Source organism: Loxodonta africana, chromosome X (genome assembly GCF_030014295.1).
Source record: "Loxodonta africana isolate mLoxAfr1 chromosome X, mLoxAfr1.hap2, whole genome shotgun sequence".
NCBI classification, from domain to species: domain Eukaryota; kingdom Metazoa; phylum Chordata; class Mammalia; order Proboscidea; family Elephantidae; genus Loxodonta; species Loxodonta africana.
This window is the reverse complement of record NC_087369.1, coordinates 136,058,790-136,080,407: the sequence shown is the minus strand read 5'-3', so window position 1 is coordinate 136,080,407 and position 21,618 is coordinate 136,058,790. Positions and strand designations below refer to the sequence as shown.

At 37.9% G+C, this 21,618-nt stretch overlaps 1 protein-coding gene across 1 annotated transcript in view; it reads right to left on the bottom strand.

Moving 5' to 3' along the window:
• Window positions 1–260: 260 nt before the first annotated feature.
• HTR2C (5-hydroxytryptamine receptor 2C) overlaps window positions 261–21,618 on the bottom strand; it is a 149,533-nt gene continuing 128,175 nt past the window's right edge. The window contains exon 4 of the mRNA XM_003414794.4: window positions 261–1,087. Within this exon, the coding sequence (XP_003414842.1) occupies window positions 261–1,087 (827 nt within the window). The remainder of the gene's footprint in view (window positions 1,088–21,618) is intronic.

Sequence of the window (21,618 nt, the reverse complement as noted above, 5' to 3'; positions counted from 1 at the left end):
AGAAAAAGAAAAAAAAATCAACGTTCTCTATTCATCAAGAAATCAAAATAAGTTATTTTTGATCTATTATAAACAGTAAATATAGAACCCTAAATCTCACTATTATGCATGATTGTAAAGTATGGGATTGCAAAGCTATCTATAAAAACCCTTTTTTTAGACAACAATATTTACAGTAGTTATGTCTGACAGAAGAATTAAAGAAGAAAAATTTCCTACGCTTGTAGTGTTAGTGTAGGAAAAGACTGTGCTGCTCTTTCTTACACACTACTAATCCTTTCACTAACTACATTAGAGGGATTTACTGGTAGCTCCAAATTCTCAACTTGCATCTCTATACCGGGCTCACTGTCACTGGCTTTCTTCATCACCGGTTCATTGGTATGCCGGTAAATGTTAACATTAAGCTCCCTCCCGGATAAAGCAGTGGCGGCAACTCTCGGAATTTGTCTGACTGGAGGCTTTTTTTCTGCCTTGTAATTGCAGCGCAAATAATTGGAGAAAGCCCTTCGGTAAATTTTGTTGAAGAGCGTATACACCAGAGGATTAATTCCTGAACAAACATAGCCAATCCAAACAAACACATTCAAAAGCTTTTCCATGAGCTTTTGGTTACAAGCCTTCTCACACAGAACCGACATGATATTGGTAATAAAGAACGGGCACCACATGATCAGAAAGACAAAGAAAACAATCCCAAGGACTTTTGAAGCTTTCTTTTCGTTGTTGATAGCCTGCATGGTGCCCCTAGGACGTCGATCTTTCTTCTTTCTTCGGCGTTGGTTCGAATCTTGGTTAGGGTTTGCGGAGTCTTCTTCATCAGCAGTATTCCTCTTGCAGCACTTCAAGAAATCCAAGCTTAGTCCAGGTGGTTCCTCGGTGTGGCCGTGCAGTAACATCAAAGCTTGTCTTCGAAGGACGTGAATCGTCAGACAGTAGGTAATCACCATGATCGTCAACGGAATGAAGAAAGCTACGAAGGACCCAATAAGAACGAAATTTGGGTCATTCAGCACGCAGGTCGTGTTGTTCACGAACACTTTGCTTTCGTCCCTCAGTCCAATCACTGGGATAGGAACTGATACTCCTACAGGAATTAAAAGGTAGAACATTGTTACAGCCTATTGAATGGGTTGAATAAATTGGTAAAATGGCATACATTCATTTGCATTTTATTGAAAAAAATTTAGAGCTCATTTTTGTTGAAAGCTATTCACAGCACAAACTGATAGTAGCATGTTAGGAATGCCTTTCCCTCTCCAATTTCTGTAGAAGGCACGGAATTACGATTATTGAACTGTTGTAAATATGGGTATAAGAGAGAATTCTATCTCTTTTGCATTATTTCCTGTTCCTGGAAGTGTCCTGGCTCATAGAAGGCAATCAATAAGTATTAGTTGAATGAATGATTAAATTTATACCTGTACTCAGTGACATTAATGAAGCCAATCATTCCTTCTTCTAGCATACCATTTTCCAAATTCAATAAAAATGAGATATATACCACCTATCAGAGTAATAATAATGCATCAGGGTGGGCTGGGATGAGTTTGAGATGAGTTTATAGCTGACTGCATTTGTCTGCACGTCCCCTCTTTCCCAAGGTAGGGGTCAAGGAGAAGAAATTTTATATCTGAGTCCCTTGGAAATGGGACTTGAGGGCTCTGGAGTTACTGAGAGAGAGGACAGTATGGGTGCCCAATGTGCTATAGGGAGTAGGTATGACCACTAAACAGAAATAGTCTGTAAACAGAAACTGCAAGAGTTCTTTTTTCGCAAGGGTTTTTGTGAGACTCTGGGCATAAGCAGTGTTGGTTCAAGGCCAAGAGACAGAGTGAATTTCAGAGATAGGGAGAGGTACAGTCTTCCCATTTCTGAGTGGAACACTGAGCATTTTGTTGATTAGTTGATTGAAGAATACTGAGAGGCGGTACCCTAGGTAAGTGCCTCCTTCAATAAATAGGCTTGGAGGCAAAAACTGTCCACAAGGAGGTGGGAGCCAGAAGGTGATCTTGTTCCAGAGGATCAGTGAGAAACCTGGGAACTTGCAGACAGAGCCACGGTAGACCTTGAAGAGGCCCTGCTTCAATAACTAGGTATACCTTGCAAGTGAAAGCCATAATTTTAATGTTAATTTGTCCTTTCTTGTGTGCCCTTGGAACGTGGAAACCTGGGCAAAGTCAGATTTCGCTTTTGGGATTTGATCACAAATTGTTAGGAATGCTGAGCTAATGCATATCTACACCATGAAATGTGACAAGGGATGGGAGTAGACTTTCAGAGATAATTGCTGGCCTTAGGGAATAGCAGGGAACTGTGATGAACCTGAAACATCTGCAGTCAGGTATAGAGTGTTTGGCTGGATTGTCAAGAAGAAAAAAAAGATCAGTGCTTCTTTCCTAGAGTTTGCTGAGAATGCTGATCTCTTGAATCTCTGGGAAGATACAAGGAAGAGAGAGTGTTTGGAAAGCTATCTTTACGTGGTCTTCCTTAAACACTTTATTTCTAAAACGACTGGCCTTTTTCTAGAGAAAGAGGCCAAGTGATACAATAAAGACTCCTCGGGGTGTTGGTCCATGCCTACAACTCTGAACTTAGCTGTGCCATTCGAGAAAGTAGGAAAGGCTATGAAAATTAGGAGACACTGCAAATTGAAAGTATTCTCAGGTAATACACTGCCAGATCCTGGGAAAGAGACCTGTGAACCCTGGGAGGGAAAAGTGGCAGGTATCAGAAGGGGAATGCAAAAGGTAATTTCTCACCAAATTTGATGAAATATTTGGGAGAACTTCAACAAGCCTTTTGTAATATAGAGAGCAGCAGAACCACAGAGGTTCCATTTCTTAAGAGTTATAAAAAGGTAGGTAAGAAAGCTGCCAGCTGCATATCGTATAAACAAAAACAAAAACCTTTATTTCAAAGTCAGAAATATAAGACCATCTCTAGAAAGAGTGCAGATCAAGTTTGCCAGAAAAAGGTCAGTACTAGTCTACCCTTAATGAAATGTTTTGGTGAAGGGTTAGGCTGCAGGAAATTCTCTGGAATTCCGGAAACTAATATGGGATTGTGTCACCTGCGTATTGCTTGCTGAGAGTGAAGAGGGTTTGAAGTACTTGCTCTCAGGACTAAGATGCGCCTAACCCAAGTCGTGGCATTTTCAATCACCTCATATGCATGTGAAAGCTGGACGATGAATCAGGAAGACTGAAGAAGAATTGATGCCTTTGAATTATCGTGTTGGTGAAGAATATTGACTATACCGTGGACTGCCAGAAGAATGAACAAACATGACTTGGAAGAAGTACAGCCAGAATGCTCCTTAGGTGGGAGGATGGCGAGACTTAGTCTCACATACTTTGAATATGTTATCAGGAGGGACCAGTCTCTGGAGAAGGACATCATGCTTGGTAACATAGAGGGTTAGTGAAAAAGAGGAAGACCCTCAATGAGACGGATTGACACAGTGGCTGCAACAATGAGCTCAAGCATAGCAACAATTGTGAGGATGCTGCAGTACTTGGCAGTGTTTCATTGTGTTGCACAGAGGGTTGCTAAGAGTTGGAACCAATTCAACGGCACCTAACAACAATATGGGATTAAGAAAAGAGGGAAGAGTTTCTTTAAAATAAATAAATAAATTGTAAGAGGAAAAAATTGGAGGGAGAACCTCTAGAATATAAGAGACTTAAAAGACCTATCAAAGGATTGCACTGTGTGAATCTTATTGAGATCTTGATGTAAGCAAACTTTAAAAAATATTCATGACATTCATGAGTCAGTTAGAAATCTGAACAGTGATTTTTTTTGATGGTATTAAGGAATTATTGTTCATTAATTTTTTAAGTGTGATGATAATATTGTGGCTATGTAGAAAAAGAGTACTTATATTTTTAAATATACACACAAATATTTATGGATGAAGTATTATGATGTCTGGGGTTTATTTCAAAATAATGTGGAAGGGAGAAGTGGAATGTGAGTATGGATGAAACAAGACAGTCCGTAAGTTGATAAATGTTGAAGCTGGATACATTGGGCTTTATTATATAATTTTATCTATTTTTTAGCCTTTGGAATTTTCCCTAACAAAAAGTTTTAAAAGTTCTAAAACATGAAAACAAGAGAAAGAAGATTTGGAGGTTTCTTTCTGAAAACAACCTCAGATCAAAAGGTCGCCAAGACTTAGTGGCTACTGTTAACCTTGAATGTGATTACTTCTGGAGCAAAAGACTTGGACTCCAAAGTGGAAACACTCATCACTTAGGTATAATTGGAGGGAAAAAAGCCATTTTCTGACACAATATGGTAGAAAGCTCTGTTGTGCATTTTCAGGATCCCACAGTAAGACCAGGGGAAGTGTGAGGAGGAGGTGGCTCAAAAGAGGCAGGAGAACTGCTCCTCTGCTCCCCGCCCCCACCCCAAGCAATGTGGTAACTAGAGCCTGAGGCTAGCGACTTAGTCTAAAGAATTCACCTTCACCGTGACCATTCCTTCCATTTCTTGCTTTTAAGCTTTAGACAGGTGCCTGCTTCTAGCATCCAGAAGGGACTTTCTCAGGCTCTGGAGGAGTATTGACTAGGGTAGAGATACCTATGCCCAGGAAACAGGTGCTAGAGTGGAGATCCAGTTCCCCACAGGAAATGCTGCACAATCTTCTAGGTATTCCTGGCGATTCCTGAAGTACCCAGGGAGGGCCTTAGTCACTGGCCAAAAGATCATCGGAAGTCAGCGTTCCACAGAGCCCAGCTCTGGAATAGTATTAGCTTCCTTCTGTAAAAGATGGCTTATTTATTCACCTTCCTAGGAGGGACTTTGGGGCCTAAGGGTGTGCCTTTTCAAAAGTAAACAAGAGAAGATAGGTCATTCCAGTTGAACTGAAGCTGTTATTGGATATGTGAAGCCAGCTTTTCCCTGGCATCTATTTGTATAATTTTATGTACATTGAAGAAAGGGTGATTTTAACAGCTGCCATCTATTGAAAAAAAATTTTTTTTTTTATCTATTGAGTCCATCTTATGTGCCAGGCACTGAGCTATGCATGTTACTGACATTCCAGATTTAAAATGCATTGTCTCAATTTGGTCAAAAACTGTATAAGACTGGTATTATTTGGTGAAGTAGTTTAGCCACTTTACCAACGTTATACTATCATTAATTTTCTTTTCTTGTTTTTACGAGAAACCATGAATGCAGTCAACAAAACAAGTAGAAATTCAAGCTTTTGATAATACCCACCACTGCTGTAGAGATAATATCAGATAATTATAAATAATAACAAGAGCAGCATCAATAACAAAAAAACACACTGCACAGATTATTCATTCATTACTTAAAACAATTTAAAGGCTTGTGTCAGCAGTTCTCAAAGTATGGTTCAAGGACCCTGGGGGTCTCTGAGAACCTTTTAGAGGGTTCTCTAGGTTTCCCTTTCCAACTATTTTCCTTTAAGACTTCATTTTCCTCAGAAACTTGACAAGATCTTGCAACATGTAGAATGCAGATACAGATATGAGAATCCAGCCCTGTTTCTACAGAACTAGATATTAAAAATATTTGCAAAACTATAAAACAATGCGTCTCTTTTCTTTAATATTTTTGTTTTGAAGATGTACTTAGTTTTCATAAAGATATGCTAGTTAAACATTAAATGGGCTTATTATTGTTATATAAAGTGAAATGACACATATATAATTTAAACTTTTTTAATTTTAATGTCTAGTACAATAAATATCAATACATATAACTCACATAAACAAAAGCTCATTGGAGTCCTCATTTATTTTTAAGAATATAAAGGGCTTTTGACACTGAGGAAACCATGGTGGAGTAGTTGTTAAGTGCGACAGCTGTCAACCAAGAGGTCGGCAGTTCGAATCCACCAGGCGCTCCTTGGAAACTCTACAGGGCAGTTCTACTCTGTCCTATAGGGTCGCTACGAGTCGGAATCGACTCGACGGCAGTGGGTTTCGTTTTTTGGTTCTTGACACCGAAGAATTTGAGAACTGCTGTTCTATGTTACTGTATGAAGTTACTTAAGCAGCAAATGCATCAAGTCTTTCTTAGTATTTTTCAAACTTTAATTTGTCAACCAGTAGAAATTCAGGTGATATTATAATATAAGGTATATATAAATAGAAACAATACCAGCAACCAAATACTTTACATGCATTATTTAATTCATTCTCATAAAAATTCTGAAAGGCACATGTTATTTGGTGACGTTAACCTCAGAACAGTTAAGTAAGTTTAGTAAATATGATTGAGCACTGTTTAATATTTTTGAAACCCTTCATTTGGCCAAAGACGAAAAGTTTAAATTAAGTACCATTAAAAATATCAGGTACCAATAACTACATTACAATACGAAAAACAATTACATTTTACTGAGTGTTTCTTATTTGTCATATACTGAGCCAGGAATTACATATTTTTTATATGTTGTTGTTGAGCGCTGTTGAGTCAATTATTGACTGATAGTGACCCCATGTGACAGAGTAGAACTGCCCCATAGGGTTTTCTAGGCTGTAATCTTTACGGGAGCAGATCTCCAGGTCTTTCTCCAGTGGAGCCGGTGGGTGAATTTGAACCACCAACCTTGCAGTTAGCTGCTGAGTATTTAACAATTGCGTCACCAAACTCCTATTTTTATACGCTTTCATATGTTATTTTATTCAACCCAGACCAAAAAACGTAGAATAAAGGAATTATTAGGTGAAATCACTTAATTTTTTTGAGATTAACTTCAAGAACTCTGTATCATCCTCCTCAGAATATTAGAAAAAACAAAGACAAGTTATAATTCACATCCTGCTGAAAATCTCAGGTACTACATCAGCTAATAAAGTCACGTATTTTGCATGCATTATCTCATTCAATTCTCATAAAACCCTGAAAAGTGGTTATCTTGTAGTAAAGTTACTTAATCGCAGTAAAGTACCTTCAGTACACATGCAGGATCTTACTTAGCATTTTAAAAACCTTTAATTCAGTAACAAAGTTATAGTTCAGGCATCACTGAAAATATACTGCACTGCTACTAAAATAGTACTGCTACTACTACTACTACTACTACTAAAAAAAAAACCTACTATTAACTCTCGCTCACTGAGTGCTTATTATGAATGCTTACTGACTGGCACTTTATCTGCATCACATACTTTACATGCATTATACCATTCCAATCTCATAAAAGCCCATCAAAATGGGTACTATTTAGTAAAATTACTTCAAAGAAGGCAAATAAATTCAACAGCTGTATAAAAATGTTTATATTATTTCTTTAAGTATCGAATTCAGGCAACACAGATCAGTTTCCTTCAAATAATCACATAATAATACCATATGCCAATGATTTGAAGATGCACATTTCTTTCAGATTTTAGTGTTTTGGGAATTGTGATGTGTCGTGCAACTGATGGTGTCTTACAATCGTTGTCTAGGCAACAGTCGATACATAGTTGTCACTGTTAGTGCATGGGTGAACCTGGTCTGAATAAACTTTCTTTTGCCGTCTTCTGGTAACATCAGAACAGTACCAGCAGCAAAATTTGAAAAACAGATGTTAGCATCATGGAAATAATCCAGTGGAAAAGAAAATTTATCTTGTAACAGGCAACAGGAGTGAATGTTCCAAAGAAGGCATCATCAACAGTGTGAAATGTTACAGAGGAGTCTAGAATTGGAAACGTTTCCTGTGTGTTTCAAAATTAGGAGGTCACTGGTGATTATACAGAGAACAATTACAGTTGAGTTGTGAAGACAGAAAAAAGACTGCTAAGAGATGAATAATAAATAGTGATAAGAAAAAAGAGAGATTAAAAAACCACCTATATGAGACCAAAAGGTCAACAATTACTCTAAAGCAAAAATGAGAAAATAAGGGGGTGGAGAAATTAGAGTACTGGAAAAAGAACAACAAGAACACAAATAAATGATAGTGACTGCAACGGTAGTAATAAGGAGAAATCCTTAATTGAATTTGAGAGAAGTTGACCTAAAAGAGGAAGATTATATACAGGAAAGCACGAGCAGACAATCCATGAGCTGACAAGAGGAATTCCCAGGGATTGTAAAATGTACCTGGATAAGAATTTGCAGAGAGCTGGTTAGGGGAGGTCCTGGTATTCAACTACAATATAGCTAACGGCATGAAGCAATGGAATTTGAGGTAGCACTGGAAGATGACCGTGTCTGACACACAAGTTAATGAAAGTGCAAGAAACCAAGGTTATTTTTAAGCCAAGATAAGGTAGTTACACATTAGAGGAAAAATCCAGTAGAGTGGAAGAAATTAAAGATACAGAAGAGAAAGCTTACAAATGATGGAGGAAGGTCCCTGAGGAGCAAAGTCAGAAATATTTGGAAGGAATTATGCTAGGACAGAGTATGACTATTACTTCCTATTAGGAGAGATGGTAGTATGAATGGGTGACAAAAAATATCAAGGCCTAAATGAAAACAATGAGAGGGGGATAGAGATAAGAAGTATTAGGTGGCAAAATGAGCAAGCACAGAAAGTAAATAAAATGCATCTGTGAAGCAATGAGAAATAGGGATCACAAATGCAGATAGATGGGTGTAGATAGTGACCTTTTCTTAAAGACAAAATCAGACATTTGAACTATTATATGCTATTGGAAAAATATTCAGGAGACAGAGTTTGAAGATACAGGATAAAAAGACAATGGGTAATGAAGCAAGACCCTGAGGACCTGAGAAAAGATGGATTCCTGGGTCTAGGAAGAAAGTTAAGACTTGGATAGATGGTAGCAGAAGAAAACAGATGGAAGATAGAGATTAGAATACAAGAAGAAGAGCATCTAAATTAAGGGAGTGGTAAAGAGGATTATAGGAGATAGGCAAATTTTTGAGATATTTAGGAAGTTCCATTGAGAGGACATGGGGGCTGATTGGATATGGCATGTGAGGGAGAGAGAGAAGTCTATGAGTAATTGCACATTCCTGGTTTGTGCCTTTAGGTGGATGGGGTTGCCACTAAGCATGAGAACATAAGCAAAGGGACAGGATTGTGGCAGGGAAGGTAATGGACTCATTTGGGTTGTATTAATTTGGAGGTGCTTGTGGGGTATCCATATGAAAATCTAGGTGAATATAGGTGTTTGGAACTCAGGAGACAAGCGTGGTTTGGGGACAAGATTTTTCTTACAAGAGTTAATTATGAGGCCACGATCTTTTAAGGAGAACTTTTGTGAAAAGAGAAGATCAAAGAAGAACCTAGAACAAGAGTTCTAAACCCATTTTTGTGCCTATGGACTCCTTCTTAGAATAACCTTTTAGAATGTACAAAATAACATGCAAGGAATTACAAAGGAATTATTTTAACATTCCATTATCAAAATATTAAAAACAAATACATTTTAGAAATAGAAATATATGTACATCTTAGCACATTAAATGATAAGATCTAGTGGTGGGTCTAATAACTACTGAAGTTTTGAAATAGTGACGAGCATCAATTATATGTCAAGATATCTGCCACAACTGAAGTGGTATAAAAACATCTCTTATTCCTATTCGTGATAATGGTTAGATACTGCAAATTACTATTCTGGTTTATTACTTACATTTGTAATTGATGTAAATCCCAAATTTCAGTTATAGGTTAGCTAAAATAAATATACAAATTTTTTCACCATCAAAACATACAAATCCCAGTTACAGTTATATTGGCGTAGCTGGTATCAGTTTTAACTTCCTGCCACAAACAACTATGAAAGCTGGTGAGAAAAGACTATCATTTTGTAAATATGGTGGATAGCTGAAGACGAATACTCCTACTGATAAGAATCAAACTCTGAAAAATATTTAAACAAACAAGTGTTTTTAGGGGCTTGAGAGTGAGCAAAAAGCAGGTAGAAACTACAGGATACTCAGCCATTGAAAGATGGGAACTATGCTGGTTGAGTTCCAATTTTTTATGTCTCTTCGCCTGAGGACATTTCCCAGTCTGGGTGGCATGGAGGTTAGATCTCAAGCAGAAAGTGTTAGTTTAACGGAATTGAGGAGACAGATAACAGAATTAAGGACTGCCAGAACAGCTGGAATTTGAAGGGCAAAATCAGGGAAAGGAAGAACCATGTGGGGAGTAAGTCCAAATTTTAATACAAAGTCCCCTGAAATTCTTGCTTGACACCTAGATCCTGTAGGTAAGAGACTCTAAGGAAGCCATGGAGAAAGCATCACTTAGGAGGTTGAAAGAATTGAGCAGAGATTTCAACAGTTGTCTACTACAAGGGAAACATAATTGGGAGTTTGCATGGCGCCACGTTAGAAGGACTTAGTAAACACGTCTGGCTTTTCATTGATACTCCAGATGGAGTATGCCTTAGGAGGAAAGGATTTGCTTTAGAACTAAAACAAATTTGAAGCCCATCTAAAACAGCAAAAAACAAAGCCTCAATAAGAGCATATTTATAAAGTTACTATAGAGACAAAGAAACAGAAAAATGTGACCCATAGTCAAAAAGAAAATAAACCAATAGAAACAGACCTACACATGATCAAGATATTGAGATTAGCTGATATGAACTTTAAAATAACTACCATAAACATATTACACAGTCTACTAGAGAATCATAAATATAGTGGTTGTAGAAATGGGGATTTCAGGAGAGATGTGAAAACTAAAGAAGGAAATTCTGCAGTTGGAAAAATGCAGTATTTAAAATAAAAAAATCATTGGATGGGATTAATAATAGAAGCAATGATAAAGGAACTCGAAGTCAGTGTAAGTCATCAAAACCTATGTACAACGATAAAAAAAATTTTCAAAAATTGTACTTCAGTTTCCAGCCATGACAGAATTCCTGGTACCAGAGTTGCCATCCCCCAAACAACTGTGAACCCGGACAGAATATATAAGACAACCATTTTCAGTCATTTGACAATAATTAATGCAGGATTATGATTTTTTGAGATAAGGGAAACACATAAGATAAGCCCTGTGTTTACCCTGTATTTCTGCCTAGAAACAATTTCTTGACTGTGGCACAGGGAAGGTGGAGCCCAAGCAGGGATTGACTACCCTGAAGAACTAAGACGGCAGAGATTAGAGTTCAACACTATGAAAACAACTTGAAGTTCCTGGGCAAGGTATAGGAGAGGAGTGAGCTGTGCAGAGTGGAGGACCTAGAAGTATGCATGGGTGTACTTCTGGGTTGCACACCCACAAGGTGAGACTCCACAAAGTCTATGAAAGAATCGCAGGTGTGCAACATTCTTTCCAAGAAAACGAAACATTCCACACTCCTTGCCATGTATCACCTACTATGCTTTGCATAAAATAATATAAAAGAATAGATATACTAAGAGGAAATTGTGACCTCAGTCACTAAAACGCAGTCAATAAAACAGATCTCTGCATCAGCTAAAAGAAGCCTTGTGGCACAAGCAGTTTGCTATCAGCTGCTAACCAAAGGTCGAAGGTTGGAACCCACCCCAGCAGCTCCACAGAAGAAAGGCTTGGCGAACATCTTTCAGGAAGATTACAGCCAAGAAAACCCTATGGAGAAATTCTACTCTGTAACATATGGAATGGCCATGGGTTGGAATCTACTCGATGGGAACGGGTTTCTAGTTTTTTTTTTTTTTGAGTTTACGGTAATGGTAGTGGAATAAGTCAGAAAAGGATAGGGACAATGATTGCACAATATCAAGATTGTGGTCAATGTCATTGATTATACATGTAAAAAATCATTGAATTGACAAATGTTTTGTTATGCGTATTCTTACCACAAAAATGTAAAAAGAAAGAAATAAATGTAAATTTGGAAAGAAAAGGTAAAATGAGACAGGTTGGGATTGAGATCTACTGAAGGAAGGAAGAGCACTTGAAGTGGTAAATATGTAAGTAAACTTAAAAAAATACCTTTTGTTTCATTTTACTTTTTTTAAAGGGCAAATGACATTTTGAAGCCAAATACTTTAATTTTAATATTGTGCCTATCCCATATATAGAAATAGCATACATGAGAACAATCACTAAAAGAACAGACTTAGTAAATGAAATTATACTGTTTTAAGTTTCTTACATTTCTGAAGTCTGAAGTGAGAAAGACCTTATTAAACTTAGTTTAATAATGCAATAAATAAGTTGCAATACAATACTAAAAATATTTGATACACAGAAGAGACAACAAGAAAAAAGGAACAGTGGGAAAAAATCAGGTGAAATAAATAGAAAACAAAGAGCAAGCTGTTAGACTTAGACTCAACCATATCACTTTCCATGATGTGATCCGATGTGATCAGCCAATCAGTTGAAAGGGGAGTTTCTTTAGGAGTATAGCCTGCTTTCAATATATAAATGATGTTCTGGCAAAACTCACTCTCTCTCAACCCTGCACTCTTCTTGTCACCTGACCTCTGATTTCTGCGATGTAAGCCAGTAGAGGTCTCCAGCCGGCCGCTTGACCTATGTATTTGGAACTTGCCAGCCTCCACAATCACACGAGCCATTTCCTTGAAATAAATCTCTCTCTCTCTATGGAAAACCTGGTGGCATAGTGGTTAAGAGCTATGGCAGCTAACCCAAAGTTTGGCAGTTCAAATATACTAGGCGTTCCTTGGAAAGTCTATGGGGCAGTTCTACTCTGTCCTATAAGGTCGCTATGAGTTGGAATTGGCTTGAGGGCAATGGATTTGGTTTTTATTTTTTTACACACACACACACACACACACACACACACACACACATGCCTCACTGGTTTTCCTCCTCTAGAGAACCCAGACTAAGGCACCAACTAATTTTCAAGTTTCTCTATTAGCTTTAAATTCTACCACCTAACAGTTCCCAACAATGAGGCACATGTTTTTGGCTGTCCAATCTGAGTACAGTTCTGTTCCTACTGAGATCTTCAGGTTTGCTGTGCATTTGAGCAAGAGAGTTCCTCGACCTGTACAAAACCTGAGTAAATAATCTACAAAATTATTGCTTGATCTTTAAACTACACAGGCATAAGAAAGACCTTAGTGAAACACACTAAAAAAAGAAGCAGCTGGAAGCCAAGAAAATTGCACAGCAGCATCAGCTTCTGCAGGATATAGACAAAACAAGTTTTACAGTTTGAGACTAGGAAAGTTACCTGTCCAATAGAAGAGAAAAAAACAAAATGAAACAACTGTAATCCTCAGAAGAAGAAACACATTCCAGGCTATCTACAATGTATTAACAAAGTCCAATTTTCAATCAAGAGTTATAGCACATACAAAGAAACATGAAAATGGAAATCATAAATAGGAAAAAGAGAAGTCAATAGAAATAGACCAAGATTGGTTACAGATGTTGGGTTCAAAAGATCAAGATCTCAAAAAAGATATTTTAAGTATATTCAATGAATCAGAGGAAATATGGCATTAATGATTGGAGAGATTATATATGCCAACAGAGGAATGACAGCTATAAAAAGACCAAATGGAAATTGTAGCATTTGTAAAGCTCAATAATCAAAACAAAACAAATCACTAGATGGCACAGCTGCATACTTAGAGGTCCAGCAGAAAGAAAAAATAACTAAAAGATATTAAAATTAGCAATCGGAAATGTATATTTCATACACAGACACAATGATGTAATTGTCAGCTGAGTTCTCCTCAGAAAGCATGAAGGCCAGAAGACACTCAAATGACATATTTAAAATGCATAAAAAAAACAACAATCAATAATTCTATACCCAGTGAAGTCAGCCCTTAAAACTAAAGGTAAAATGAAAATATTTTCAGATTAAAAAGAAAATGCAGAGATAATTATTACTAGCAGACCTGCATTACGACAAACTTTAAATCAAGTCCTTTAGGTTGAAAGGAAATAATATGAGACAGTGTTAAAGATTGAATTGTGTCCCCCCCACCCCCGACACACACAAAAAAGTTGAAGTCCTAATCCTCAATGCCTGTGAACATGACCTTATCTGAAAATAGAGTCTTTAAGATGTTACCAGTTAGGTTAGGTCAACATGTCATACCAAGTTGGGTTCTAATCCCATCTGAGTGGTGTCTTAAAAAGAGGAGAAAGACACAGAGACACACAGGAGGGTGTCATGTGAAGATGTACCTACAAGCCAAGAAATGCCAAGGATTGCCAAGAACCACCAAAAGATAGGAGAAAACAGTTTTTTTTCCACAGCTTTCAGAAGAAATCAACAAGACTAATACCCTGATTTGGAGGTCTAGCATCCAAAAATGTGAGGCAACAAATTGCAATAAATTTATGTTCTTTCAAGCTATCTGTTTTCTTCTCAAGTGCACATGAAACATTCTCCAGAATAGACCATATGCTAGGCCCTAAAACCAACTTCTATGACTTTAAAAGGATATAAATAAAACAAGCTGCATTCTTCAACCACAATGGAATAAAATTAGAATTCATTAACAGGAAAAAATGTGGGAAACTCACCAATAAGTGGAAATTAAACCACAGACTCTAAGTAACCAATGAGTCAAAGGAGACACAAAAAAGGAAATTAGAAAATACATTGACAAAAATGAAAATAAAAAACAATACACCCAAACTGCTGTATGTGAGTCTGGAGCGAGTAGGTGGCATAAGCAGTTCCATGGTCCTGTCTCCCCACAAAAATACTAAAACAAACAAACAAAACCCCACACACAAGCAGAAACTGGCAGAACCAACTTTGTCAGAACTCTGGAAACCTCTCAAAGGATTACAGTAACTGATTAAATGCTGAACCAAGGAAAAAGGCAACCTCTAAACAGTAGAAAAGATTTGGTTTTCTTCTCAATTGTGTCAACTCCCTCCTCGATCAGCATGGCCACCATAATGTGTAACAGTGGTCTGCACTACTAGAGAGGAGCCTAGTCTCTGGCTTTACATGGAACAGAACAGACTTTATTGGCAAATTATTGTTTGTCTGCTCTAACCTGTCCAGAAGCTGCTTGCAGGACTGAAGCAAGGCACTCATCTTGGTTTTCTGGATTGCAGCACTCACACAGATCTAAGAAGCAGCAGGCAATGACCTAATGCTATAATTGCCTTGGCTGCCTGAAAACTCAGGCTTTGAAAACCACTGTGTATGTGGTAGAATTGAAAAAGCCACCTGCATGACCAGAACAAGATGCATGCTCAGGACTTATCCTAGGCTCAGTGAAAGTCTGGCTAAGTGTTGAAGGAGAGCCTCAGCACATGCCAGTTGCAAAGACTGGGATAAGTTTTCTTGTTGTTGTTTTATTTTTCCTCTGATGGTATGCGTTCAAAGAAATCTGTGAAAACACTAGCTGGACACACATTCAGGAAGGCAGTCTTTGCAAAAATAGCTAAGGAAAGGACCTAAACAAATGGATGACTACAGCCTTCAATGAGACAGATTGACACAGTGGCTGAAACAACGGGCTCAAGCATAACAATGATTGTGAGGAAGGCACAGCACAGGACCAGACAGTGTTTTGCTCTGTTGTTCATAGGGTTGCTATGAGTTGGAACCAACTCAATGGCACCTAACAACAACAACAGTCTTCAACAATTAAAAGAAACAAATCCTGGGAAATGGGAAGAATCTGATTCCCACCGTTACTATGTGATAATATCCAAATGTCCTGGTTTCAATGAAAAATTAACAGGCATACAAAGAAACAGGAAAAAGCTCATTCAATAGAACAAAATACAGTAACAGAAACTGGACCCTGGAAGCCCAGGTAATGAATTTATTAGAAAAAAAAATTAAAATAACAGTATTAATATGGTCAAAGAGCCAAAGGAAAACACATACATGCACACAAATATATATATATATGTATATAGGAAATCAGGAACATGATACATTAAAAAAGGGAATATCAACAAAGAGATAGAAGTTATAAAAAGAAATCAAATAGAAATATTGGGGGTGATAAGTACAATAACTGAAACTGAAAATTCACTGAAGGGATTGACATCAATTTGAGCTGTCAGAAGAAAAAATCAGTAAACGCGTATATAAGGCAATTAATATTATTGAGTCTGAAGAGTGAAGAAGATAAAGAATGAAGAAAAGTGAACAGAAGATAAAGGACTGTGGACCATCATCAGGTAGACCAGCATACGCATATGGAAGTAACCAGAAGGATAAAAGAGAGAAAAAAGGATAGAAAGATTATCTGAATAAATGGACAAAAACTTCCTAAATTTGACAAAAGACATGAAACTACAGAACCAATAAAACCAATGAACTCCAAGCAGGATAAACAAGAAGATTCACACTGAGGCACATTATAATCAAACGCTCAAAAACCAAAGACAGAGAGAATCTTGAAAGCAGCAGGAGAGAAGTGAATTATCACACAAAAGGGATCCTCAATAAGATTGAGTGCCTGTTTCTCCTCAGAAGCCACAGAGGCCAGAAGGCAGTGGAATGATATTTAAAGTGCCGAAAGAAAAGAACTGTCAGATGCATATATATATTTATAATCATATGTCTTTTTCATAAATTGACCCTTTTATTATTACGAATATATGTATGCATCTAACAACAGAGCCCTAAAATATATGAAGCAAACATTGAGAGAATTGTACGGAGAAATAGACAGTTATACAATAATAGCTGGAGACTTCAGTACACATCAGTAATGGACAGAACACCTGGAAAGAAGATTAATAAGGAAATAGAGGACCTAAACAGCACTATATGCCAATTGGAGCCCTGGTGGTATGGTGGTTAAACATTTGGCTGCTAACCAAAAGGATGGCAGTTCAAATCCACCAGCTGCTCCCTGGAAACATTGTGGGGCAATTCTACTCTGCCCTATAGGGTTGCTATGAGTCGAAATTGACTTGATGAAAACAGGTTTTTTTTTTTTTATACACCAACTAGAACTAACAAACATAAGAATCTCTCCACTCAACAACAGCAGAATACACATTCTACTCAGTGCACATGGATCATTTTCCAGGATAGAGCATATATGAAGTCTGAAATTATACAAAATACCTTGTCCAACCACAATGAAATCAAACTATAAGTCAGTATCAGAAGGAAAAATGAGAATTATGCAAATATGTGGAAATGAAGTAATGCACTCATTACTTATTAAAGAACTTATTAAAGAACTTATTAAAGAACTCATGTGTCAAAGAAGAAATCACAAGAGAATTTAGAAAAAAGCACACCATATCAAAACTTTTGTGATGCAGCAAACACAGCCCTCAGAGCAAAATTTTAAGCCTACATTAAAAAGAAGAAATATCTCAAATCAATAACCTAACTTTATCCTTTGTGTAGCTAGAAAAAAGAGCAAATGAATCCCAAAGTTAGCAGATAAATGTAAAAAACAAAAATCATACCAAAGATAAATGAAATAGAGAATAGAAAACCAATAGGCAGAATCAACAAAACCAGAAGTTGGTTCTTTGACATGATCAACAAAACTGACGTACATTTAGCTAAACTGAGAAAGAAAAAAAGAAAGGAGATACAAATGATTAAAGTCAGAGATAAAAATGGGGACATTACTACTGAAACTACAGGATAATAAAGGATTTTAAGAGAATACTATTAACAATTGAACACTAACAAATTAGATAACTTAGATAAATTAGACGAATTCCTAGAAACAAACTACCGACACTGACTCAAGAAATAATAGAAATCCTCAACAAATCTTTAAGTGAAGAGATTAATTCAGTAACCAAAAATTTACCAATGAATGTCTTTTTAAAAAAAATTTTATTATGCTTTAAGTGAAAATTTATACCTCAAGTCAGTCTCTCATACAAAACCTTATATACAACTTGCTGTATACTCCTAGTTGCTCTCCCCCTAATGAGACAGCACACTCCTTCTCTCTACCCTGTGTTTTTCCACGTCCATTCAGCCAGCTTCTGTCTCCCTTGGCCTTCGCATCTCCCCTCCAAACAGGAGCTGCCCGGATAGTCTCATGTGTCTACTTGATCCAAGAAGCCCACTCCTCAACAGTATCATTTGCTGTCTTGTAGTCCAGTCCAATCCCTGTCTGAAGAGTTGGCTTCGAGAATGGTTCCTGTCTTGGGTTAACAGAAGGTCTGGGGACCATGACCTCTGGGATTCCTCTGGTCTCTTTCAGCCAGACCATTAAGTCTGGTTTTTTACTAGAATTTGGGGTCTGCATCCTACTGCTCTCCTGCTCCTTCTGGGATTCTGTGTTGTTCACCCTGTCGTGGCAGTCATCAGTTGTAGCTGGGCACCATCTAGTTCTTCTGGTCTCAGGTTGATGTAGTCTTTGATTTATGTGGCCCATTCTGACTCTTGGCGAAGAAAAGTATTGAATCAGATATTTTCACTGGTGATACATACTAAACTTAAGAAGAATTAACACTAACCCTTCCTAAACTATTAAAAAAAAGACAAACAACAGGAAGGAACACCTCCTATCTCATTCTATGAGGACAGCATTACCCCAATACAAAAGCCAGGTAAGAATGCTACAAGAAAAAATACTGACTAATATCCCTTATGGAACACTGGTGGCTTAGTGGTTAAGTGCTGTAGCTGCTAACCAAAGGGTCAGCAGTTCAAATTCCCCAGGCACTCCTTGGAAACTCTATGGGGAAGTTCTACTCTGTCCTATAGGTTTGCGATGAGTCAGAATCAACTCAACGGCACTAGGTTTGGTTTTGGTTTAATATCCCTTATAAAAACAAAAACAAATCCATTGCCCTCAAGTCAATTCTGACTCATAGCAACCTTACAGAACAGAGTAGAACTGCCCCATAAGGTTTCCAAAGAGTGCCTGGTGGATTCAAACTGCCAAGGTTTTGGTTAGCAGCCGTAGCTCTTAACCACTACACCACAAGGGTTTCCTAAATAAAAGTGCAAAAATACTAGTAAGCTAAATCTAACCAAGTGGGGTTTATCACAGGAATGCAAGCTTAGTTAAACATAAAAAAAAAAAAAACAGAGGTGGGGCCAAGATGGTGGAGGAGTCAGACGCATCCTTTGATCCCTCTTACAACAAAGACCCCAAAAAACAAGTGAATTGATTATATATGACAACCTAGGAGCCCTGACCATCAAAGGAAAATTTGAGGAATTGGACTGAACAGAAGGCGGAGGGAGAGACAGTTCAGAAGCAGTGAGGAGTTGCCAGACCTGACCCGGCGGGAACCAGCACCCTGCAAGCTGGAGTGGCTGGTGTGGGTGGTGAGGCAAACAGTGGTATCTGGGACACGTTTTCCACATCAGGACAAACCGAGTGGCAGAAAGTCTACTTGAGCCTCCAGAAACACTGAAAACCAGCTCTCAATCAGCAAAAGATAAGTACATGTATATAACCTATTGCACAGATCTCAAAACACCCCCTTTGGAAAGAACCTCTCTCCCGTTTACCTGCCCTCTCCCCACTCTGCACTGGGTCTTGGGCCAGCTTCAGAGATTGCCACGTCCCCTGGGCCAGAGGTAGGACCCATAGCATGCCCTCAGCCATTCTCCTGGCTTTGGAGAAGGAACAAATTAACAAACAGGGAAAAATAATCTGCTAGCTCCCCTGAGCCAGGAACTCAGGGCAGGCACAGAATATTTTTGCCTAGGTGCAGGCATAAGGGGTCCACAAACTTTGAATGCATTTTACCCTTACATAGACCTGCATGGGCCAATTTCAGCATAGGCCCTCATTAACACAGTACAACAGAGTATATACCTGAAGCCTAATTTCAACTGTATCAGTTATAAGGTGGAGTGGCAGATTTGTGACATTTGACACTACTCTGCCCATTAAGCAGGGTCCTCACCTACCCACATCAGGGGCCTGAGGTCTGGTGGTTCCACCCATGCCACCTAGTCACCCACAACAGGGCCCCAAGAATAAGTGGTGCCTCCCAGTCCTTGCAATCAACAACATTGGGTGTGCATAGTCTGGCTGCAAAACCCACCCACCTATGTGCTCTAGGGAACAGGGACACGTTTTCTTCCCAGATACTCAGGATCAGGTGTCAGACTCCTGCCTGGCTCCATGCATGACCTCCTACTGCAGCCAGATCCCTGTGCCTACTCCAATCACCCCTGCCTGTCTAGGACTGTAGGTGAGAGCCTGTACCACACACGTGGTGACTGACTATCTGGACAGAATCCATACAAGAAAAATTAATGGACACCTGGGCTCACATACATAGTAACAGCTCTAACCACCTGGTGACACGGTGTGAGAGTTTCAACTGCACCAATAATCAATCTAGCTTACACAACTAGCCTATGGATATATCAAAACAAAACAAAACAAAACAAAACAAAACAAGAAGCTAGGAAGCAGTAAGCAAACACAAAATAAATAAATATAATAACTTATTGATAGCCCGAAGACAACATTTGATATCAAATCACATAAAGAGGCAGGCCATGATGGCTTCAGCAAGCAGCCAAAACAAAAAATCAAGAAACCTTCTGGAGGAAGAAAATTTCTTGGAACTACCAGAGGTAGAATTCAAAGGATTAAAATACAGAGCTCTTCAAGAGATCAGGAAGGAGACAGGCGAAATGCAGAACAAGCCAAGAAACACACAGACAAAGCAATAGAGGAACATGAGAAAGTTATGCAAGAGCATAATGACAAACTTAACAGGGTTCAAGAATCCATAGAGAGACAGGAAACAGAAATCCAAAATACCTATCCAAGAAGCTCATTGAACCCCACACAAGGTAGATCCCAAAAGAAAATCACCAAGATATAATATAATCAAACTTGCCCAAACTTGCCAAAACCAAAGATTAAGAGAGAATTTTAAGAGCGGCTAGGGATAAATGAAAAGTCATCTACAAAGTTGAGTCAATAACACTAAGCTCAGACAACTCGGCAGAAACCATGCAGGCAAGAAGGCAATGGGATGACATATATAAAGCCTTGAAGGAAAAAAATTGTCAGCCAAAAATTATATATCCAGCAAAACTGTCTCTCAAATATAATGGTGAAATTAGGACATTTCCAGATAAACAGAAGTTCAGGGAATTTGTAAACACCAAACCAATATTAAAAGAAATACTAAAGGGAGTCCTCTGGTTAGAAAATCAATAACATCAGATAACAGCCCAAGATTAGAACACAGGACAGAACAATCAGATATGGACCCATATAGGTAAGCCACAAATGAATCAAAGCTAAAACACTGAAAATAGGGAAACAGAGTTGCCAATATGTAAAAGATGACAACATTGAAACAAAAAGAGGGATTAAATAATGTAGTCATAGATCTTTCATATGGAAAGGAAGTCAAGGGGATATAAAGAAATAAAAGATTGATTTAAACTTGGAAAAATAGGGATAAATATTAAGGTAACCACAAACAAAACTGACACAATACAACCACTAACACAAACTAACTAATCCTACACATCAAAATAAAAAACAAGAAAAACATAAAGACTCGGCAAATACAAAATCAAGAATAATGAAAAGAAAATACATAAAGCAAAATGACTCAGCACAGAAAATTAAGTGGAACAAAATGTCAACAACACACACACAACAGTACCTCAAAATGACATCACAACAGCCCCAACTGAAATTAAAAGAATCATAACAGAATACTACGAAAAATTGTACTCTAATGAATTTGAAAACCTAGTGGAAATGGACACATTTCTAGAAACACATTCATATGGAAATGAAAGATATCCAGAATAGCCCAAACAATCTTTAAAA